Raw genomic sequence first — 25,410 nt, forward strand, 5'->3', positions numbered from 1 at the left:
TTTGGTAGCCCATCACCTCTCATGATTTGAACTGAGGTTCTTCATTGTCATTTCTGCCTCCCAGCTTGGTGAAGTCCTTGAAGTTAGGACACTCAGAGTGTGTTTGTTTATGGCCCTTCAGTGTTGAGGGACTAAGATGAGCTCGCATAGGTAACCCTAACCTCTGACAGTGCAGCATTAAGACCTTTGTGTTAGCTCCATCAGTGTCCATTGGATTCATCTCTTAGTAACCATTTAGAACTTCATCCTGCTTGGGACTTCCTTGACTGACTGTTTTGCCTTTACCCATTCAGTTGTGATTCAGTCTTATTTCCTTAGCGTCTGTAAGACACGTAGGAAGAAGCTGAGACAACAAAATCTGGCACATTTCTTGGACCACTGATAGATTTTGCTGCTGTTTTATCAGATGCCTGCATAGAGGGACCCCTTTAGTCACAGTATTTACCGTGATCTAAAGGGAATATTAAGGATGAACAAACATCCTGATGACCGTGAAGTTAATCCAGCATGGTTTGCATATGCAGCTTATCAGCTATGTCATCTATGGAGTGCCACTTAGCATTTAAAGGAGTGGAAGGAACATTTCCCTTTTCAGGGTAAACAAATTTTACAATGGCTTTTACCCAGTCCACCAGACTAGCTGTCCCTTTAGGAGCAATGTGTTGTGTGTTTAGATAATGTACAGCCATCTATGATTGTTCAGTAATAAAATGTGGCTCCTGCATCAACCCAAGCCGACTTCTTCATTCTGCAATATTCATAATCGAAGATATTGCCCCCAAGTTACTCTCACAATCTGTTTTCTTAAATGTTTTTCAGGAACCCAATGAATACCAATTCACAAGGTGAGATACCTCCTTCACACTATAACGCCTGCTTCCAGTAGTATCTTGGTTTTTTTCACCTATCATTTGGACTGTTCTTGGTGGCCAAAGGCCATAGAAATGCTGTCTGTTTTTTTTTTTTCCAGCATAATTTTCCATTGGGTTGCATCCTAGAGGCTTAACAGCCATAGCTCAGACTAACCCAAATCTGAGCTTTTTGAGCATCAGAATTTCCTTAACACTCTCTTTTACCTTCATTTATCTGTTTTAAAATACAACAGACTGCACCAGGCGCAGTGGCTCACAGTTGTAATCCAGCACATTGGGAGGTTGAGACAGGTGGATCACCTAAGGCCAGGAGTTTGAGACCAGTCTGGCCAACGTGGTAAAACCCTTAAAAATACAAAAAATTAGCTGGGCTTGGTGGTGGGGGCCTAATAATCCCAGCTGTTGGAGGGGCTGAGGCAGGAGAATCACTGGAACCCAGGAAGCAGAGGTTGCAGTGATCCAAGATCATGCCACTGCACTCCAGCCTGGGAAACAGAGCAAGACTCTTGTCTCCAAAAAAAAAAAAAAAAAGCCAACAACAACAAATGAAAACGACTCCAGTGGCAATAAGACCAGAAGATCCTCACTTCTGTCTCTAAAGTGGGCAAAGGGCAAGGATAGAGGAGGCTTTATGTAATACCTGGAAGCTCACCGACAAAACTTTGATGAGTGCGTGAGGGCTCTAGACATGGGCTTTGTCACTAGGCAGGTGGGAAATGTGAACAGACCAACAGTAATTATCAGACAGGAAGGAGACAAAAGGTGGTGATCAGGAACGCAGAGGTTAGTTTCCATCTGGATGAAGAGTTTGATGAAACCACTACAGATGACAGAAACTGCAAGTTTGTTAGTCTGGATAGAGATAAACTCATTCATATACAGAAATGGGATGACAGAGAAACATTTTATAAGAGAAACTAAGGATGGTGAAATGGTTATGACTTTTGGTGATGTGGTTGCCGTTCACCAATATAAGAAGGCATAAAAATGTTCGCGGTCTGGAGCTGGAAGAGCTCTTCAGCTTTCCTGTTTACTCAAATGTCAGTGCTGTCCTGCTATTACAGTATAGTTGATTAGAAGGTTATTCTTGATATTGAGGTGGAATATGGTGATTTGAGAGTTTTTTATCTCAAGCAGTTAGCCCAATTTTAACCTGGAAATTTATCATGTTTTATACTTAAATTTTTGTCTTAAAAAAATCAAGTGGATACATTTTATAATTTCCTTTGAAATCCAATGGGTTGTTTATTTAGCTTGTTGGTTATTTAGCTTGTTTCTCATCATTTTGCATCTCTTTTTGTATCCGGTGATCTAATGCCTTGAGATTTTAGTCTATTATTTCTAAATTCCATTGGCAACTTGTATATGTAGTAACCTAGCACAGTACAGATGCTGTCTCATGCCGTTTGGTGACTGTGTACCTGTTTAGGCATCAGAGGTTTCTCATTATCTGCCCTGTTATTATTCCTTTTGCCAAACAATGTTTTCACCGTGTTTTAATGAGTCCTATTTGTTAGGTCACCTGTGTCAGGTGTCCCTAAGATCACTCTCAGGCTCAGTGATTCATGACTCACAAGGCTCAGAAAAGATTCATGGTTATTGTTTATGATATTGAAAAGGAATAGATTAAAATCAGCAAAGGGAAAACCAAATGGAGCAAAATGCTGGAGAAACCAAGTGTAAGCTTTAAGGTATCTTCTTCCAGTGGAGTCACATGGATGATATATTATAATGAAGTCAAGGGTCTCCAGAGAGATGGTACCAGTTGGATACATATGTAGACAGATGAGAAGAGGATTTGCTGGGAAATTGGCTCATGTGATTGTGGAGGCTGGAAATGCCCAAGACAGGCCGTCTGAAAGCTGGAGAACTTGGGATGCTGGTAATGTGTCTCAGTCCAAGTCCAAAAACCTCAGAGCCTGGGAAGCTGATGGTATAATTGTCAGTCTGAGCCTAAAGGCCCGAGAACCTGGGTTTTGGTGGGAAGCTAGGGGTGGGGGTGCTGATATAAATCCTGGAGTCTAAATGTCAGAGAGCTTAGACTTACAATGTCCAAGGACAGGAGAAGAGGAGTGTCCCAGCTCCAGGGAAGTACCTTTTCTTTGCCTTTTTTGTCCTGTTTGGTCTCCTAGCTGATTGGTTAGTGTCTGCTCACATTGTGAGTGGATATTCCCCACTCAGTCCATCAATTCACTTGCCAGTCTCCTCTGGAAACACAGACACAGACATAGCTATTAGTAATGCTTTAACAGTTCTTGAGGTATTTCTTAATCCAATCAAGTTGACACCTGAGATTATCACAGGTGCACTTAATTCTCCCAGTTTTGAAGTGTTCTCAACTGAAGCAGCTTACCTGAGCCTTGGTGTCTAGAGTTTTTATTGGAAGGAAGTCAGTCACCTGCTTCACTGTCCCAAGATGTTCAGATTTCAACCTCTCAGAGCAAAATTAGGCGCAAAGTATTCGTCATGCATCCTGCTGTTAGCATAAACTGTCTAGTCAAACTAGTACCACATGGCCCAAGATCTTCAGCATACAGAAATACTCGTAGCAGGCAGAATGTTTCAAAGGCTCAGAATTCATTTACCAGGAGCTGGCCAAGAGCCAACTCTGGAGGCGGACTTTTTTTGGAATGTGTAGATTTTGGGTAACCCAGGCCTGATGTTGCTCCCCTCTTTGCACATAAGTACATTAAAATAATTACCCAATGTGTTTGCTTAATTACTGGCATCTCTTTTTCCCTGGACTCTTAAGTTATTACTGGTAGACCTTAACCACAGTCTCTTAACATGATCAACCAGCTACTTCGATCTGTTCTTTCAGATTCTTTTGAATCTCTGTATTAAACATTACATCAATGATTGTGGTTTACTGTAGGAGTCAGATAATGGTTTGATCTGCTGTACCTTCATCAACTGTCATTGTTCTATTGGAAGTTTGATTTTATTGATTTATGTTCTGGAGTTATTTCATGTAGTTCGTGTAGCTTCTATTCCTCAGCAGCATGTTCCAAGATTATTATTTACTAGTTCATTCACTCATTATTTCAATAAATACATGTTGAACACCTAATTATTTGCTAAGTACTGCCCTAGGCACTGGGACCATGTGAATGAATAAAACTGACAAACTCCTCTCCTTTGGGAAATTATATTCAAGTCAGGAATTAGACAAAAAAAAATTACAAATAATCATACAGTATGTAAGAAAGTAATCCATACTACAGAGAAAACTGGAGTAGGGAAATAAGTAATAATGATGGTAGTGATTTGGGTACTTAATGCGGTTTTAGATAGAATGATTATGGAAGGCATCACTGAAAGTTGAAATTTCAGTAAGCATTTGAAGGGGATCAGGAAGCAAGCCCTTTAGATATTTTGAAGGAAGGATGTTCCAGCAAGAGGAAATAGCAATTGAGAAGACCCTGAGGAAGGAGTTTACTTACTTAGCACATTCGAACACATTCTTTGAATAGCCAGGAGTCTAGCATGGGTGGTGTGGAACAAGAATGGTGTAGGATTGTTTGTAAGGATATTGGCTTTTACTGGGAATGAAGTGGGAAGCTTTCGGAAATTTTTACACTGTGTAGTTAAACAATCTAGTTTTCAGTATTACTTTGGCTGCAGTGTTGACAATGGACTGTGGATTGGAAGCAGTTAGTTTGCTAATTGCAGCAGTAATCTAGATAATTGATGATAGTAGCTTGTACTAGCATAGTAGCATTGGAGGTGGTGGTGATAATGAGACCTTGATGTATTTTGATGAAGAGCCAGCAGGATTGCCTGACAGATTGAATGTAGAGTATGAGTAGAAAAAAAAATAATTGGAGATCATTGTTAAGATGTTTGGCTTAAGCAACTGAAAGGATGGTGTTGCCATTTACTACAGAGAAGTTGATTGCAGGAGAACCTTTTTTAAGGGAGATTTGGAATTAGGTTTTGGACATGTCAAATTTGCAGTTCTTGTTAGATACTCCAGTTTATGTCATTGATTATACATGCATGCCAAACAGGCTTTTCTGGAGTTTAGGAAAGAAGTCCAGATTCGAGGTATAAATTTGGAAGTCTGTTAGCATGTAGCCTGTGTTAGAGCCGTAGTCTGAATGAGTTCACCAAAGGAAGGAGTATACCCAGTGAAGAAAACTCTGAGGATTGAGTCCTGGAGATGCTTACAGAATAAGGGTTTCAGAGAAAAGGAAGCGGCAAACGACACAGGAAAGACAGTCACTGCAGAGGAGGAAAATGAAGAGATTAGGATGTCCTGGGACCCAAGAGAAGAACATGTTTTCAGGAGGAAGGAGTGATCAAACGTGTTGTTACTTTCATGTCTTCTCTTCTGAGTAGAAAGTAAGAACGCATTTTGAACATGTGAAGGAGTGAGATTGAGATAGAGAGAGACAAATGAAAAGCTCCTGTGCTTGGAAGTCAGCACAGACCTGGGTTCTAGTCTTAGCTTAGTACCTTGACTAGGTAAGGGTTAGTGTGTACATTTAAGTATACGTACCAGGCAAGGAAGGAGGCCTAGGAAAGATTTGAAACAACCATCCTGAGAAATTGAAGAGTGACCTAAGTAGCAGTGATTGAAAGAGGCCTCTGAAGATTCAGCTGAGATTGGAGGGGGATTCCAGTGATGTTAGTCAATATACTTATGTAATATTTATCTTTAGATTTGAAATATAGAGTTAAGAGGGTGGAGATGAGCTTGTCCCAATACTGCGAATGAGAGAGGCAGAAGAAAGACTGGAGTCCAGAGTGATTACATCATAATGGAAGTCAAAGGAGTTCATGTAGCCCTCCATCGAAGGAATATTTGGAACAGCAGCATGAACAAAGTATCAAACACAATACTTGAGAAAGGTGCTATAATGTTTGTAGTTAACAGAGAACAGTGGTGCTTTCATCTTCTCCATCAAGGTGAAAAATCTTCAAAAGAGTGACTAGAAATCAAGGAACAGTGAGAAGACAGTCTGACAGTTGAAGAATGGAAGAAGTATTAAAAGTCATCATCTGGACCAGTGCTCAAATTTTCAAGAAACAAAAGTTAGAACTCCAAATTTAGAGCTTAATAAGTGTTACATCTCTCTTCTGGCAGGGAGAAAAAAAAAGTATAGATTGCTAACATATGGCTTGTTGAGACAGTGGAAAAGTAAGTAATAATCACTGATAATCATTGTAGTTTAATTTGTAAAAGTGTGTCATATCACTAATCATCAGAGAAATGCAAATCAAAACCACAATGTGATATCATCTATGTTAGTCCATTCTCACACTGCTATAAAGAACTGCCCAAGACTGGGTAATTTATAAAGAAAAGAAATTTAATTGACTCACAGTTTTATATGGCTGAGGAGGCCTCAGGAAACTTACAGCGGAAGGGCTGAAGAGGCACATCTTAACGTGGTGTCAGGTGAAGAGAGAGCGAGTGTGTGAAGGAGGAACTGTCAGAAAACTTATAAAACCATCAGATCTTGTGAGAATTCACTCACTATCACAAGACCAGACTGCCCCCTTCCTCCAATCCAATTACCTCCCAGCAGGTCTCTCCCTCGACATGTAGGGATTATGGGGATTACAATTCAAGATTGAGACTTGTGTGGGGGCCTGACCATATCATCAGCTTACTCCAGTTACAATGACTTTTATGAAATAAAATGCTAAAGGGAGCTCTCCTGTGCTGTTGGTGGGAATGTAAGTAAGTATAGCCACTATGGAAAAGCATATGAAAGTTTCTCAAAAACGAAAAATAGAACTACCATATATATCCAAAAGAAAGGAAATCATCATATCGAAGAGACATCTACACCCTTTTGTTTATTGCAGCGCTATTCATAACAGCCAAAATATGTAATCAACCTAGGTGCCCATCAGTGAAAGGATAATTGTGGTATACATACATAGTAGAATATTACCTAGCTATAAAAAAGAATGAACTCATGTCATTTGCAGCAACATGGATGGAAATGGAAGCCATTATGTTAAGTGAAATAAGCCAGGCACAGAAAGACAAATATTGCACATTCTTGCTCTAATGTGGGAGCTATAAAACGGGATTACATCAAGATAGTAGATTGATTGTTCCTAGAGGCTGGGAATGGTAGGGGGATAGAGGGATGAAGTTGATTAATAGGTACAAAAGTGGAGTTGTAATAAGCTCTAGTGTGAGACAGTTCAGTGTGGTGACTATAGTTAACAATCTGTGTATTTTAAAATAGCTGGAAGAGAAGAATTTGAATGTCTGTAGTGTAAAGTAAAAGTAAAAGTTTGAGGTGATGGATATAAGGTACCCTGATTTGGTCATTACACATACTGGATGTTCAAAACCACACATGTACCCCAAAAATGTATATATCAAAAAAACATGTGCCAAGGTAACACTTCTGTACCCTCTCCCTCCTGTTTCCCCCACCTGATTCATGTCTTCTTCTAGATCTCATTTATAGCTCTGGGTAGATGAAGGAAATGCTTTAGACAGAATGTGTCTTGATTTCAACTAGTCACTTTAGATTTGTGGTCAAGATGGAGAACATAATGTGAGCAGAGTACCTAGTTAAGTAGATAGTAAGTTATTTGAAGATGGGAGGCAGTTTTGTGAAATAGAAATGACCTTTAATGTTGAACTTAGATGTGGTATCAGTTTAATCCCTCCTTTAATCAGGGATTAAAGGAGATGACACTTGTGGTGTTCTTGATAATTAAGGGTAGAAATTCTCTTTTTCCCCTCGCTGTCATCTCCTACACCTCAATTCCTCAAATACTCTAAACACTGAGTGGTGGAAGGAAAGGAGAACTTCAGATCATGTGTAGTAGAGGGTGAATGCTAGATTGGAGAGGATTGGAAAAATAAATATCAAAAGGAAAACTGTTGCTCTGCCTCAAGAAATAAAATTCTATTCCCCCTAAAGCTTATATGAAAGAAATTAGATTTAAAAGTTTATTATTTACTATTTTACCATGGATGAATATATGTAAATTTGTATTTCAAAAGCTTTTCCGTGAAAAAAATGTATACCCAAGCATTTCTAGAACTCTTCATTTATAATTATGATCAACAAATGGATTTTTAAAAAGGCATCACATTGCTTTAGTCACTGTTTTACCAGTTATTTTTAACTTTTTGTTTTGACATGTTGCTTTTAAGTGTAATTAAAAATTATTGGCATCTGTGTTTACTTTTTAGCTTGCACATACCTTATCTTCATAGCAGAAACTAATTAGTATGTGAAATACAGTACCATTAAATATGCATTAATGGTAAGAAATTCTAATCTGGTCAGCTGTAAAATATCTTAGAAAATACATTTTGCTATGTGCATGGTGTTCATTGTAATTCCATTCTCATAACAAAGAAATACTGTTTTCGCTTTTGCTGCTATACATCGTTACTTGGCTCCTTGGATGTGGTCAGATTACAAATTTAGGGGGTAAAAAAGTCTTCCCTCATGAAACTTACTAAGTGATTTAGAAAAATAACTATTATGTGTGATGAGCCTGTTTTAACAAAATAGAATGTAATATCCCACTGAAATTTTTCAAAGCACTGGAATATCTTTTTTACTTCCAAATAAATTTCATACTTAACCTTTCTTTAGTCTTTTCCTAATTTATTGACCCAGATCACTTAACATCTTAAACCATAACAGGTAAGTGTTATCTTCTGTGAATCTCTTTTCAAACTGCCTATAAAAAAATGTTTCTTTGATTCACTCTCATGTTGGAGGCATGTAACTTTTATATTATTGCAGTTACCTTTAGATCTCAAAACTGTCCCCTTATTTTTGTTCCTGCTGCCACTGTAGTAGTCCAGCTCATCCTCACTTCTCTCTTGGGGTACTGTAATACTTTCCTAATTGATCCTTCTTGCTTTTGTTGTCCTTCTTAGAAGAACATGAGTAGACTTTTAAAAATATTGTCACCACCACCCATCATTCTCTCCATGTCCCACACCATCACAGGACCCAATTTACACTCTTCCAGTAGCATTGGCTTCCCCTACAACCCCATTAACAGTCATGGATAACCTCCACTTTTTCCTTAAGACCCCTTATCAAAAGGAGTCATTATTTAAGTTGCACAATTTACTTGTTTGTGTTTTCCACGGCCCTGTAAGCTCCATGAGCAACAGGATCTTACCTTTTTTATTAAGTTACTTTATACCAGCACTATGCTTAGGAATTAGTAACTGCACATCAGTAGTTTTGTTTTTTTAGTGAATGGATTTGGTTCAGTATATAACAAAATAGTCACTTGCATAATGCTTAATGATGTATTTCATATTCCCTCTGTGATGCTTATTAACTGTAGTATCCCTTCTCTGATCTTTCCCATTAATACTGATCATCTATGTCAAAGTAAAACTCCATGAGAGCAGAGAATTTTGTCTATTTGTTCAGTATCCTGTCTCTGATGTGCAGAAAAATACCCAGATGATATTTATTGCATATGTGTTGAAGGAGTCGGTGGGTGGGTGGGTAGGTAGGTGGATGGATGGATGGATGAACTCCTGCACACTTGACATCTTAGAATTCTTTCCTGTGATACACAGTTCAGTTCAATAGATATTAACTAACTATCTGCTATATAGTAACCATTATGTTAGCCACAGTGTATGTGGAAATCAATAAGAAATCAGTAAGTTCTGGTGTCATTTCTGCTTTATTTATTTATTTTTTACAATGTTTGCTATTATTCTAATTAACTTAGGAACTATAGTATCACATGACAGTGGCTTTCAAATTGAGCACTTAAAACTGGCTTCTGTGAAACAGATAAGACTGAGATGATTTTATGTTCATGCTTTCCTTCACTTGTTAATTACACTTTCTTTTCAGACACAGTTGGTCTGACCCTCTAGGAATAGTTGTGAGATTTTAGCTCCTTTGATTAATCTAGTTATCATTATTGTTTGAGTTTAAGGCAAAACATTTTTACAAATACTATGCAGTGTCCTGATGTTTTGTTTTTCATGTCTTTCTTATAATCTAATTTTGATTTGCTGACAGTGATAAAAAATGGATTCAGCAAGGGCTTTGTTTAGGATATTGCAAGAAGTGAAGAACAGAGATGCTGTGTTAGTTTCAGCAGTTATCTTCCTTTCATTTCTTCCTTAAGATAGTGTTACTTTTGAAATATGAAACATTATCTCCAGTTCTCCATGTGTTGAAGAAAACACTAGTTTGCTTTTGATATCAAGATGAGATTTATGTCCAAAGTTGGGGAAAAAATTCTTAGTTTATTTTTGGTTTGAAACATATTCAATGTTTAAAATGATCACCTACAGTAGGAGGCTTGCGAGCTTTTTTTAAAAAAAGGAAACACATTAAACCTGTAGTCTCTGGCACTAAGCTATGAGGCCGAAGAAGGATACAATGGAGTTTGGGGAATTGGGGGAGAAGGATGGGAGCAGGGTGAGGCATAAAAGACTCTACATTGGGTACAGTGTGCTGCTCAGATGATGGTTACACCAAAATCTCAGAAATCACCACTAAAGAACTTATTTATGTAACCAAGCACCACCTGTTTCCCAAAAAACTACTAAAATTAAACCAAAACATATGTGTTATACCTCTACCACCACCACCAAAAAACCAACCAACCAAACCTGTAGTCTGAGTTACTTGGGAGTCTGAAGGCAGAGGATTCCTTGAGTCCTAGGAGTTTGAGGTCAGCCTGGGCAACATAGCAAGACCCTATCTTTAAAAAATAAAGAAGCACATTAGGCTGGGTAAGGTGGCTTATACCTATAGTCCCAGCTACTCAGGAGGCTGAGGCAGGAGGAATACTTGAGCCCAGGAGTTCAAGGTTACAGCAAGCTGTGATGGTACCTCTGTACTCCATCCTGGGCAACAGAGTAAGAACTTGTCTCTGGAAAATAAGTGTATTAAAAAGTTATAAGCAGAAGGTATATATTTTAATACTCTGTTCCTATCTCTAAAATACGTAGTTTAGAACTAAATATTACACGTGTATTCTGTGTTCTAATAACTAATTTTTTTAAAGTAGGAGAGTTATAAATTCTATCATATTTATTGTGAAATACATCATTTTATCCCCCCGAATAAAGTGTATTAGAAACATGTAGATGTTAAGTTACCTCATGCTGAAAACTTAGTCGATAAGTCACTCCCTTCAAGAGTAAAAGCTCAGTATTTAATTTTCTGTGTCCCTGATAATTTTCTGGTTGATTTTTGTGTCATTATTGATATACTTTAAGTATGAGTGAATTTATATGAACTTGTAACATACAACTGTCTGAATTAAATAATTAATTTGAGGGTTTTTTTTTTTTTTTTTTTGTATTTTGGTGGAGAGAATGCTGAGTGATAAAGGAAGCATGCCTGTTTAAAATCCTTTTCTATCTCTGGGTTTAACCTCTTCCGATTTTAGAGAAATAGTGAAACTATTATCTGTGCTCAAAACATATATTGAAGGTTTGCTTTTTTCTTTTGTAGGATGAAGTGGCACACACGCTAACTGAAAGCAGAGTATTAAAGAACACTAGACATCCCTTTTTAACAGTAAGTAATGAGAGGACAGATGTTATACTGTTTGAAATTTAAGGAATTTTGTATTAGAAACTAAGTTGTGAAAAAATAACATTCATTTAAATATGCCATTTTCTTTGTGGAAAGACCGTAAGTCAAATTTCTTATAACTTATTAGAATATATGGATTTTTACATTTTATGTATGCATTGATAATTGCTCCCATTATGCATTTATTATTCTTTTTAGAATTTTTTTGCTCTCATCAATCTCTTGCAATTAAAAACAAAAACAAACCATACAATTAATAGATTACCTCTGGCATTTTAAGAAGACTATTGAGGAAATGGCAGATTTAAAAAAATTTCTTAATATTAAATGTAAAGATTTTAGGTTTCTTTGTTTTGGTTTCTGATAAATATTTTAATAATCAGAAGCATTTCTTCAAATATGTAAGACAGAAATGTTTATTGAATATATTTTATGGAAATGAGAGTTATTTGAGGGACAGAATAAGAAATCCAGGAATGCTAAATACATTAGAGGTAGGATAAGTCATGCTATGTTTTTTTCAATAGACAAAGTATAAACTGTGATTATATGATATGCCTGTAACTTAGTTGTTTTGAAAGAAACTGGATTTTTCAGTTCTGTTCTTACATTCTTTATAATACAGGGATAATTGGTAAAGTTTCTATATTTTCCTGGTTCCAATGAACTATATTGAGATTAAAAATAATAGCTAGACTTTCAAAAGTGGAATCCTTTAAACTGTTGGGAATATCTGAAATAGACATTTTCAGAGCAGTCAGTAGATAACTAGATTTAACTTTTCTGCCTTTTTTTTTGTGTTTATTGTCTAGTGTAATAAGATAGAATTTTGGTATTTTTTAATCTATATATAACCTACAAAATTACTCAAACCAACTCTCCTGAGTTGGGTTCTGTTATGCACTCAGTAGGCAAAAAGGGATGGTGACATTGTATTAGAAACCTGAGTGTACCAAATGTAACTATATTCCTGAGAAACTTCACTGGTGCAATTTGTTGGCCACGCTGTGAGGCTGCATGGATGAGAACCTTGAGTACTATAATGCAGCTACAAATTGATGGCAAATTAGATTGAGAAGTGCTTATTGAAATTAAGTTTGCTTTTACTTGAAACTTTAATTTTTCTTGTAATAATACCTATTGTGAACTAAATAAAATTTGTTCTGTATTTCTCCTAAATTCTTAAGCACTTTTAAGTAGTAAATAAACTCTTAAGAAATAACTATTTTCATCAATCATGCTTACTAAGTGTTCTGTTTTTAGTACCATTATAATTATAAGAATATAAGATTATAATATAACATTTTTTCTTTTTTTTATTTCAAGTCCTTGAAATATTCCTTCCAGACAAAAGACCGTTTGTGTTTTGTGATGGAATATGTTAATGGGGGCGAGGTGAGTCAAGAAGTAAATCCAGTATTTGCATGGTAGTATTTTCATTAGTTTAAAAACGTTACTTAAAATACAAGTTATAATATAGCAGTTCTCCATTTCTTGATAGGAATTTGTGTAGCTGTTAATACTACTGAACAGATGAGAACAAAATTATTTCTGATGAGATCTAATGATTGTTTTTATGTAACTACATGTATATATTGGAAAGTATAATTTTATTCTTTTCCCTGTATTTTTAAATGTAAAAAGTTTTATCACAAGTATGATTTTTAAAATCATGTTAATAAGTTTTGAAAACCAGAAATATAAGATTTATTATGTTTTACAGAGTTTCTTTTCAAGTAGGCTGTGAACATTTTGAAAAGTTATTTTATCCATTCTGAACTAAGTGGAACAATAGTCCATGGGCACATTATCACATTATGGCTGAGTTTTCTTTTCTTTTTTCTTTTTTTTTTTTGAGACAGAATCTTGCTCTATTGCCCAGGCTAGAGTGCAGCGGTGCAGTCTCGGCTCACTGCAACCTCTGTCTCCTAGGTTCAAGCACATCTCTTCTCTCAGCCTCCTGAGAGTCTGGGACTACAGGCACTTGCCATTATGCTCAACTAATTTCTCTGCTTTTAGTAGAGATGGGGTTTCACTATGTTGCCTAGGCTGGTCTCGAACTCCTGACCTCAAATGATCTGCCCACCTCAGCCTCCGAAAGTGCTGAGATTATAGGCATCAGCCACTGCGCTTGGCTCCTCTTCTTCTCTATAGTAATAGAGTACTATGACTTTTTTTTTCTTGAGATGGAGTCTTGCCTTGTCTCCCAGCTGGAGTACAGTGGTGCAGTCTCGACTCACTGCAGCCTCTACCTCCTGAGTTCAAGTGATTCTCCTGCCTCAGCCTCTTGAGTAGCTGGGACTGCAGGCGCGTGCCACCATGCCTGCTAATTTTTTTGTATTTTTAGTAGAGATGGGGTTTCACTATGTTGGCCAGGATGGTCTCGATCTCTTGACCTCGTGATCCACCCGCCTTGGCCTCCCAAAGTGCTGGGATTATAGGTGTGAGCCCCTGCATCTGGCCTGCCGTGACTATATTTAAGAGACTGACAATATCTTACAATTTTGGAGATAAATGTAATCATTTTTATTAGCATATTTCACTCATTCCTTTGTTCTTTCTCCTTTCTCTTCCTTGGTTTTGATCACAGTTAATATGAAGGAAAAGTAAATTTACTGGAATAGCTAACTGGAAATATTTTTCATTGTAGGCTTTCTGAAATTAATTATTAAATAGGGTCTTGTGTCTCATGAACTTAAAATATTCTTATTTTCCAAAATAAATTAATTAAATATCCTTTATGAATTTTTTTTTCCTGTAGAATTATCTGATTTGCAGGAATTCGTTTGTTGCAAAACTTCATTCATTCGGGGCTTGTATGGCGGCTCAGACTTGTAATCCCAGCACTTTGGGAGGCTGAGGTGGGAGGATCACTTGAGCTCAGGAGTGAGACCAGCCTGGGTAACATAGTGGGACCCTGTGTCTACAAAAAATAAAAAAATTAGGTGGACATGGTGGTACACTCCCAGCTCCTGTACTCCCAGCTACTTAGGAGCTGAGGTGGGAGGATCACTTGAGCTCGAGAGGTCAAGGCTGCAGTGAACTATGATCATGCCACTGTACTCCAGCCTGGGTGACAGAGCAATACCCTGTCTCAAAAAAAAAAAAAAAAAAGAAAACCTTAATTCATTAATTTGGTAAACACATTCTGAGTGCCTGGGCAGAATGGGTTTATCAAAATGTGTTAAGATATTATCCTTGTATATAACTTCCTTTCTGTAAGTTCATTACAAATTAGAATGTGTAGTGAAAGACCTAAATTCTAATAAAGTCATGAAAGAAAATGCTTAATGGATGATCTAGCACTCAGGGTAGGCTTAATGAGGTTTCACCCGGGGAACTGATTTAAGAAGCTGCTTCGGGCAGAGAGGATGGGCAGAATCACTGGTGGGTGATAGGAAAAGAAAAACTTAAGTGATTAAATAATAATAACCTTGGCATACAGGACTAGGCCCTTGCAGTAAGAGGTCTCAGGAAATACAGAGAAAATGAATGTTGTGAAACTGTGGGATTGGTACATCTGTTTTTTTGAGATGGGGTCTGGCTCTGTCATCCAGGCTGGAGTGAAGTGGTGCCATCTTAGCTCACTGCAACTTTAACCTCCTAAGCTTAAGCAATCCTTCCATCACAGCCTCCTGTGTAGCTGGGACTACAGGCACGCATCACCATGCCTGGCTAATTTTTGTAGAGAAGGGGTTTTGCCATGTTGCCTAGGCTGGTCTTGAACTACTGGCCTCAAGTGATCCACCCATGTCAGCCTTTCACAGGGCTGGGATTACAAATGTCAGCCATCACATTTGGCCATTTTGTTACACCTTAATGACCAATTAATTAGATCTGGATAGCAACAAAGAGGTACAGTGAAAAGTGATCTTCAGTTGCAATTTGGGAGCCTTAACAGATACGGTGCAGTTATGAAGAACATGTTAAGCATATAAATTTAGTTTTGAAAAAGTTTTTCCTAAGCTTTTAAGGTAATATGTATGTGGAACTACCATGCAGAGTGAATAAAGAGTCAAAACTGTGGATACAGTTGTGGCAGCCATTCCCATAATGATTATAATTTAATTTATGGAGGTGGAAATGAAATCAATGAAACCTCTATGTCAGTATCTATCACAATTTAAAATGCATTTATACTGGGACTCAGCAATTTTATTTCTAAGAATTTATCCAACAGACATACAGATGCACCACAGAATGATACATAGATAAATATACTCATTGCAGCATTGTAGTACTTTGAGCCTTCAATAAGGAGTCTGCTTAAATAAACTGTTACATTCATGCAGTGGAATCTCTGTATTCATCAAAAAGAATGAGACAGCCCAATATGGGCATTTATAGAAGTTAAAAAAACAGTGTAGAAAGAGTATAAAACATACTTCTGTTGTGTTAAAATTAGACCATAAATATGTGTATATATGTTTGTGCATCGAGCGTGTCTGAAATTATGCGCTGGATATTAGTGCTTGTCTTTGGGAAAATAAACTGAGTGGCTAAGGATAACATAGGAGGAAGACTTTTCATTTATGTATTTTTCTGTGTCTTGTGTGTTGTACCACATACATGTATTATCTAATAGTTGAAAGTAGACAGATGGATGAAAGAATGACTAAGGGAAACAGTAAGACAGATAAAACAGTCTGCAGACAAAAACTTGGAAAAACACTCTTAAGTGTCTATTTTTTAAAAAGTATCATATATTCATGTCTATAGTAACAATTTTCATATTGCTTTATAATTACTTATTTACTTGTCTATCTTTCTCACCAAAGTGTTGACTTCCAAAGAGCCATGTTCACTGGTATACCCCTAGCACCTTATACACTACTGGTAGATAGTTGGTGCTTGCCAAATATTCATTGGATTATTTGAATGAATAAGTGAACAAATGGCTAAACATTCCCTTGGGGAATAGGATTAAGAGAAGTTAGCAAAAATGGTGAAATAGGAACTACTGAGGAGTAGGAAGAAAAATAGAAAGTGATATAGTGTACAGTTTATTTTATAAAATAAATTTTACATTTTAGGAGAGAATATATTTGTATTTGTAAAATACGTATGTATTAAGTCTTTGTGGAAGGCACTCTGGTAGATATCTAGGGTATAGAAATCTGAATTAAACATAGATCTTACCCTCAAAGAGTTTATAGTCTAGCGGGTAAAAGATAGGGCACAAAAATAATACTAAATATGAAACGATTATCACTTATGTCATAACAGGCAAATAGATCGTGGAACTTTGAGGGGTTGAAGGAAAGCTTCCTAGAGGGGGCTACCTGGCAACTGCACTTCCTAAACCTAGAGTACTTAGAGATGAATTAGTTGATGATTATTGAAAAATATTTTACGCAAAAAGCAGATTTTCAGATTAACCAGATGGTTTTCTTCAGCACTGATACTCCTACATTATTTTTCTTGTTTAGCGTATCTTTGTTTTCTTCAGATTTTCTGGTTTGCATTGGGCTATAGATAAGTACTAAATTATTTAATATTTTGAAGCAGATGAACTGTTGCTCTAAGGTTTCACTCCATTATCCAGTCTGGAGTACAGTGATGCTGTCTCGGCTCACTGCAACTTCTGCCTCCCGGGCTCAAGCGATTCTCATGCCTCAGCCTCCTGAGTAGCTAGGATTATAGGTGTGTGCCACCATACCTAGCTGATTTTTATATTTTTAGTAGAAATGGGGTTTGGCCCTGTTGCCAGACAAAGTCTTGAACTTTTGGCCTCAAGTGATCTGCTCACCTCAGCCTCCCTGTATGTGGTATGTAATTTCAGTGTGCATAGGTAATTACAGTGTTGATACACACACACACACACACACACACACACACACACACACACACACACACTCTCACAATTTATGCTTATTGTTCATTGATTTTTAATTAGCAGTAGCATCATATTAGTCTATACTCTAGAAAGTTTACCTTCAGTTATAATTTGAATTGAGAGTTTAGCATGCTCTTGATTATGCTTGTGATTATTATGTGTTTGTCAGTATTAGTCACATGCCACATAGCAATGTTTCAGTCAGTGATGGACAGCACAGTGGTAGTCCCATAAGACAAACATGCACAGGTTTGTAGCCTAGGAGCAATAGGCTATACCATATAGCCCAGGGGTGTAGTAGGCTATGTCACCTAGCTTTGTGTAAGTCACTCTATGATGTTCACACAATGATGAAATTGCCTGTGTTAGTCAGTTCTCACACTGATATAAATAACTGTCTCAGACTGGGTAATTTATAAAGGAAAGAAGTTTAATTGACTCACAGTCAGGGCTGGGCAGAAATCCGGAAACTTAACAATCATGGCGGAAGGGGAAGCAAACTTGTCCTTCACATGGTGACAGGAAGAAGTGCTAAGCAAAGAGGGGTAAGCTCCTTATTAAAACCATCAGATCTTGTGAGAACTTACTCATTATCATAAGAATAGCATGGTATTAACCACCCCGTGATTCAGTTACCTCCCACCAGAACCCTCCCATGACGTGGGGATTATGGGAGCTACAGTTCAAGTTGAGATATGGGTGGGAACACAGCCAAAGCATATCATTCTGCCCCTGACCTCTCCCAGATCTCATATCCTCACAGTTCAAAATATAATCATGCCTTTTCAACAGTCCCTTAAAGTCTTAACTCATTCCAGCAGTAACCCAAAATACTAGGTTGAAAGTCTCACCTGAGACAAAGCAAGTTCCTTCTACCTATGAGCCTGTAAAATAAAAGGCAAGTTAGTTACTTCCTAGATATAATGGGGGTACAGGCATTGGTAAATACACCCTTTCCAAATGGGAGAAATTACCCAAAACACAGGAGCTGTGGGCCGCATGCAAGTCCAAAATCCAATAGGGCAATCATCAAACCTTAAAAGTTCCAAAATGATCTCTCTTGACTCCACGTCTCACATCCAGATCACGTTGATGCAAGAAGTGGGCACCTGTGGCCTTGAACAGCTTCACCCCTATGGCTTTGCAGGATACATCCCTCCTCCCAGCTACTTTCATGGGATGGCATTGAGTGTCTGTGGCTTTTCCAGGTGCACGGTGCAAGCTGTTAGTAGGTTACCATTCTGGGGTCTGGAGGACAGTGGCCCTCTTCTCACAGCTCCTCTAAGCAGTGCCCTGTGGGAGCTCTGTGAGGGGGCTCCAACACCACATTTCCCTTCTGCACTGCCCTAGCAGAGGTTCTCCATGAGGACTCTGCCCCTGCAGCAGATTGGTCATCCAGGCATTTCCATACATCCTCTGAAATCTAGGTGGAGGTTCTCAAACCTTAATTCTTATCTCTGCACCCAGTAGGACCAATACCACATGGAAGCTGCCAATGCTTGGGGCTTGCACCACTGAAGCAGTGGCCTGAGCTGTATCGTTGGCCCCTTTTAGCCACAGCTGGGACTGAGGTAGGTGGGATGCAGGGTGCTATGTCCCAAGGCTGGGCAGAGCAGGGCACCCCTGCATTTAAGCCCTGGCTCACAAAACTATTTTTCCCTCCTAGGCCCCTGGGCCTGTGATGGGAGGGACTGCTGCAGAGGTCACTGAAATGCCCTGAAGACCTTTCCCATTTTTTCTTGGTTATTAACATCTGGCTCCTTGTTACTTATGCAAACTTCTGCAGTAGACTTGAATTTCTCCCCCTAAAATGGGTTTTCTTTTCTGTTGTCAGGGTACAGATTTTTCAAACTTTTCTTCTCTGCATTCCCTTCAGTGCTTTGCCACTTAGAAATTTCTTCCGCCAGATACCCTAAATTATCTCCTTGAAGTTCAGAGTTCCACGGATCTGTAGGGCAGGGGCAAAATGCCACCAGTCTCTTTGATTCCGGTTCCCAAAAAGTTCCTCATCTCCATCTGAGACCACCTCAGCCTGGACTTCATTATTCATATCACTAGCAGAATTTTGGTCAAAGCCATTCAGCAAGTCTCTAGGAAGTTCCAAACTTTCTCAGATTTTCCTGTCTTCTTCTGAGCCTTCTAAACTGTTCCAACCTTGCCTGTTACCTGGTTGCAAAGTTGCCTTGTTGCAAAGTTGCCTTTACATTTTCGCATTTTCAGATATCTTTATAGTAGTACCACACTCTCTGTGGTACCAATATACTCTATTAGTTCATTTTCATGCTACTGTGAACTGCCCAAGACTGGGTAATTTATAAAGGAAAGAGGTTTAATTGACACACAGTTCTGCAGGGCTGGGGAGACCTCAGGAAACGTATAATCTTGGCAGAAGGGGAAGTAAACATGTCCTTCTTCACATGGTGGCAGGAGAGAGAAGCAATGAGCGAAGGTGGAAAAGCCCCTTATAAAACCATCAGATCTCACCAGAACTCACTATCAGGGGAACAGCGTAGAGGTAACCACCCCTGTGACTCAATTACCCACCACTGGGTCCTTCCCACAACACACTGGGATTATGGGAACTAGTTCAAGATGAGATTTGGGTGGGGACACAGCCACACCGTATCATCTCCTACCAACAAATTTTTCAGACCATATCCCATTTGTTAAGTGATGCATGACTATATTTAGAGCACTAAAAATTTTTGATGGAGGTGGATTGTGAGATGAATGTTGGCTGTGAAAAATCAACCCTGGCTTCTTACAATGGAACTGTGTCATAGTTGCATGTAATTTATATGAATTAAAAGAAGTGGGCCCAATAAGATACAGCTGAGATACATAGGCAGTCAAGTTGATTGAAATATTGTGATTGTTCTGCTCTTCTTCTCAATGAGTCTATTCACAGAATGACCTCAGGATGAGAGATTTAAATTTGCTGTTCTTTACTCCTTGTTAGTTTCTACTTTTCATGCATAGAGCTTCATGGAATATAAATTCTGGTGTTGTAAAATACAAAGCTTTCATGAAATGTTGTCATTGAATGAATTGTAACTGCAGGTGTTCATTTAAAGAAACTATATTCTGGCTGGGCGTGGTGGCCCATGCCTGTAATTCTGGTTCTTTGGGCAGCTGAGACGTGGATTTCTTGAGGCCAGAAGTTTGAGACCAGCCTGGCCCATATAGTAAGATCCTGTGTCAAAAAAAACAAAAACAAAAACAAAAATTAGCCCCACATGGTGATGTGGACCTGTAGTCCCAGTATATTAATCAGGAAAGCTGAGGTGGGAGGGTCACTTGAACCCAAGAACTCAGGGTTATAGTGAGCCATGGTTGTGCTTACTGCACTCCAGCATGGGTAACAGAGTGAGGCCCTGACTCTAAAGAAAATAAAAAAGTCTACGTTCTTTTACCAAAGATAGAAAACTGTCCTAGGTTTAACTATGTTGAGAGATGACAGTGTGTCAGTCTCCAGTGTAATACCTTTCTAAGGAATGTTTGAGAGTAATTTTATTATTTTTGATACTTTATGGATTAAAGAATCTACATTATAGTTCATTCATCTGTTAAACATTTAATCAACAACTTCTGTGGGCTAAACCTCAGAAGATTCCTAAGTAAGGCAAACAGTGTGTTCCTTTGATGAGTGACTAACTTGGGAGATAGACAAGAGAATACATGTATACACCATAGTGACATGGTTACTCTTATGATACTGGTTGCTATGGATGGAGAAAAAGAGCACTTTAATGAATCTGAAGGACAGAGGAAAGGAAGGCGAAGGGTGCCAGAGTAGGAAACTCTTCTTAAAGTGATTGCTAAGCTAAGACTTAAGAATGATTATATCACTAAAATTGGAAAGGAGAGCCTTCCTACACAGGTAAAATGGCATGTGTAGAGTACTTAGGAGCAGACAGGTTCCCTTATCCCCTGAATACAGCACAGTATGGATAATGCATAGAGTTCTGCAGAAGAAAGCCAGAGAGTCTGCATAGGTAGTCAGTCACATTAAGATAGATCTTCACTCAAGTCATTTAGATTTTATTCTGAAGGCAGTGGAGCATCATGGGAGAATTTCTTTGGGGAAATGTTTAGAAAGAACTTAGCACTATAAGGCTTGAAGTGGAAAGGACAAAAGTGGAAGCAAGAAAAGTACTTGGGAGGCTGCTGCAGTTAGGTTTTCAGTAATTCAATTATGATAAGGTTGCTGGGCACAGTGGCTCACACGTGTAATCCCAACACTTTAGGAGGCCAAGGTGTCTGGATCACCTGAGGTCGGGAGTTTGAGACCAGCCTGACCAACATGGAGAAACCCCGTCTCTACTGAACATACAAAATTAGCTGGGCCTGGTGGTGCATGCCTGTAATCCCAGCTACTTGGGAGGCTGAGGCAGGAGAGTCCCTTGAACCCAGGAGGTGGAGGTTGCAGTGAACCTAGATCACACCATTACACTCCATCCTGGGCAACAAGAGCGAAACTCTGTCTCAAAAAAAAAAAAAGATAAGGTTATTAATTGAGGCAGTGTTAGTGGGAAGGAATCAACTTCTAGTAATATTTAGGTATTAGAATCACCAGGATTTACAAATAAATACACAGAGAAGTATCAGTATCATATGATTTTCTGTTTGCTGCTTGGGGAATTGTGGATACTGGAGTATTTATAAAAATAGAAAACACAGGAAGAATAATGAGTTCTTAAGCAGATCATGCTGTATCTGAGGCACCTAAGTGTGGCTGCCAAGGAGGTGGGGAGAGTTAATTCAGAGAAACAGATAGGCATCATGAGCAATGCCAAAACTCAGGAAGTGAAGAAATATCCCATGTGAGGAAAGTACATTGGAAAGTATGTACAGTTAGAATATCAGTGGCCAAGAATGGTGCCGGGAAATGCCACCATAAGACATGCTGTAGACACATCTGTAGATGCAGTGTGACTTTAGTGCACAGATGTAGATGCAGAGAGCAGCCTAAGGAGGATTCTGGGCAGGAGGAGCCAGATGAGAGAAGCCTTAGAAGCTAAGGAGAGATTAGGTACAACAGAGTATATTAAATCCTACGATGGAACAGAATTGCCCATTGGTTCCTAGGGAGACTACCAGGGATTCTTCCTTTTCTGGGTTGGAGCAAGGTATGCACCTTGGCTATAGTACAGGATGTGTAAGAGTTGCTTTGGAGCACAGTAGAACAAGGTTGTAAGAGTGATTTCAGCGCAAGTTTGGTGGGGCACTTGTAGAATTAATTGTAAAATCTCTGTAATAATGAGACCAGTCACACTGCTAATATATCTAAGCAGCTCCCTTTTTACTCCTTAAATGTTACTAAATTTACATGAGACGTAGAAAAATATCCTGGGGGTATAAAGGAGACAAAATTTACTAAGGAGGTGTTTTTATTTCCTTTCGTTTAGGAAGTCTCTGCTTAGGACTTGTTTCCAAAATCTTACTCATAGCTTCATTTATTTCAGGCTTATAAGTTGGACCTCTGCAAATCTCCCTCAAGGCTGAAATGTACTGAAGTTAAAGATTCATTAGGGGAGTAAAGGAAAATCATCATGTAGAAATGCTATTCATCTGATAAATTCTTCACATTCCTCTATTTTCTTTATGTAGGTTGTAATGAACCTAACAGTTTCAGTTATGTACTACTATCTTTGTCCATACTTAGTTGATTGTAAACTCTATATTTTCTTTGAAAACATGTATTTGATTTTTTTGCAGTATGGCTTTCAGTTTCATGCCATTCTTGAGATTCTCATGCTTATTTAGATTTCTCATTTGGCTGGCATTTTGTTATCAGTGAACCAAAATAATCTCATTTTAAATTCATATAAGACAAAGGCACCGGTAGTCCGCATTCTAGTTCGCTTTACTGATTTATGGAGGTGTGATTTGGGTGATTTTAAATTAACTATCATTTCATATTTATAGTGATGATGTTTTAAATTTTATAGTTTTCAGTTACATAAACATCTTTATTGTTAGGTGTCTGACAAGGTAATTTCTTTGCCATTTTAGTTATTAATATATTATGTAGGTTATATCAGAATTCTGTCTTTAACCCAATGCTTTTTCAGAATTCCCAAGTCAAGAAGGATGCATTGCAGTATTTACATTAGCATCTAAAGTTCAAGGCAATATAAAGTTGTGAAACAGTTCTAGTATATAATTTTACGGTATTTCAACAGAATTTTTAAAAATGAGTTTTAAAACCAGTATCTCAATGGATTGAATGTAATTGAATGCATTGAATATAGTTATTAGGAGACTTGACAAGCCTCAGCATTTTAGATGCTTGCTTACAAATCTAAAATCTCAGATCAAGTGGCTGGAATTGCAGGGGCCTACCAGGCATCTGTCTGTTTATGTGGTTCCTTTCTGTGTGGTTATGGCAGAGCATGGCCATTTCAGGGTAGTCAAACTTCTTACACAAAGACTGGCTTACCACAGAGTATTTCAAGGGAGGGAAAACAGAGGATGCAACATATGTGTAATTGGAAAACCTGAGGGGGGTAAAAAACAGAACAGTGACACAAAACAATATTTAAATATGAAAAACTATAAACACATAGTTACAGGCCTTTGTGTTCTGCATTTTTCACTTACAATTCTTTTAAAATTTATAGATATTGCATATATCAGTAGTTTGCTTCTTTTCATGGCTTTGATCCATTGTGTAATGTACTGTCATGTGTTTATATAGGTGCCACTGTGGATAGATGTTTGGGTTCTTTGCAGTTTGGGCCTATTGGAAAAAAAGCTCGTGAATATTCCAGTACAAACCTGTGTGTGAATATTTATTTTTAACCTTCTGGGGTAGATACATAGAAATGGAATTTCTGTGTCATTTGTTATGTTCAACTTCATTAAAAACTCCAAACTCTTTTCAAAATCAGCTGTTCTATTTTGCATTCCCAGGATGTTACTTGACAATATTACCACACTTGGCCTGGTAGTCTTTTAAAATTTTCTACTCATTCTAGTGGATGTTTAGTGGTATTTTATAGCTTTAATTTGAATTTCTCAAATAACTAATGATATTGAACTGCATTTCTTGTTCTGATTTGCCAGTTACACATCATCTTTTTTGAAGTATCTGTTAAAATCTTTGGTCTATTTTTAAAATTAGGTTGCTGTCTTCTTAATATTGAGTTGTCAGGTATCTTTATCTATTTCATGTAAGTGCTTTATCGTATATGTGTTTTATAAATACTTTCTCCCATTTTATAGTTTGTCTTTTCATTTCATAATGGGGAATTTTTCCAAAATATATTTTTGTTGTAATCTATTATAATCAGTATTTTAATGCGTAGTTTGCATTCAGTAAAATTAATTTTTACTGTACAATTTAGTGAGTTTTGACACCCTTATAAAGCAGTTTCCCATCATCACAGTCATGATGTAGAATGTTTTATCACAAAAGAGCCTCACATGTTTCTTTATAGTGGATTCTCTCCCATGACTCTCACCCTCAAAACCACTGATAGGCTTTCAATCAGTACCTTTTGAAGGGCAGACTTTTATATTAGAGGAAACACAGTTTATCAATAATTTTCTCTTATGATTTATACATTTTGTTTTTAAAACATCTTTTTCTAACCCAAGTTAAGATTTTTTTCTGAAGTCGAAGCTAGATCTGTGGGGTGACAGCAGGTTGGGGAGATTTTCTTTTATGCTTTCTTCCAGAAATGTTAATAGTTTCAGCTCTTGCATTTGGGCCTATGATCCATTTCAAGTTAATTTTAATGTATACTGCTATATAAGGGTCATGTTTCATTTGTTTCTTGCAAAGGGATATCTAATTGTTCCAGCATATTTGTTGAAAAGACTGTCTTCTCCCATTGAATGTCCTTGATCCCTTTGTCAAAAATCAATCGTATATGTGTGGGTCAGTTTCTGGACTGCATTCTACTGCATCGGACTATATCCTGAAACCTATACCACACTGTCTTCACTGTACCATATACTTGCTTTAGAAAAAGTGTTAAAATTAGGCAGCTTGAATCTTTCAATTTTGTTTTTCTTTTTCAAAATTGGTTTGGCTCTCTGATTTCCTTTGCATTAAATTATAGAATCAGCTTGTTGAATTCTTTATTGTGATTGTGTTAATTCTGTTGATCAATTTGGGGAGAATTGACAGTTTCACAGTGTTGTCTTCTGATTCATAAGCATGGCA

The 25,410-nt window shown here is 37.8% G+C and overlaps 1 protein-coding gene and 1 pseudogene across 8 annotated transcripts in view; both read left to right on the plus strand.

Annotated features, from left to right (window-relative positions):
- Positions 1-25,410, plus strand: part of AKT3 (AKT serine/threonine kinase 3) — a 331,186-nt gene that overhangs the window by 208,894 nt on the left and 96,882 nt on the right. For all 8 annotated transcript variants that reach the window (XM_032242409.1, XM_032242411.1, XM_032242412.1 and 5 more), the window contains 2 exons: positions 11,318-11,383; positions 12,728-12,796. In XM_032242409.1, coding sequence (XP_032098300.1) covers positions 11,318-11,383; positions 12,728-12,796 — 135 coding nt within the window. The remainder of the gene's footprint in view (positions 1-11,317; positions 11,384-12,727; positions 12,797-25,410) is intronic.
- LOC116526116 lies at positions 1,490-7,469 on the plus strand (annotated as a pseudogene).

This window comes from Sapajus apella, unplaced genomic scaffold (assembly GCF_009761245.1).
Source record: "Sapajus apella isolate SASKATOON/1434 unplaced genomic scaffold, GSC_monkey_1.0 scaffold49, whole genome shotgun sequence".
Taxonomy (NCBI): domain Eukaryota; kingdom Metazoa; phylum Chordata; class Mammalia; order Primates; family Cebidae; genus Sapajus; species Sapajus apella.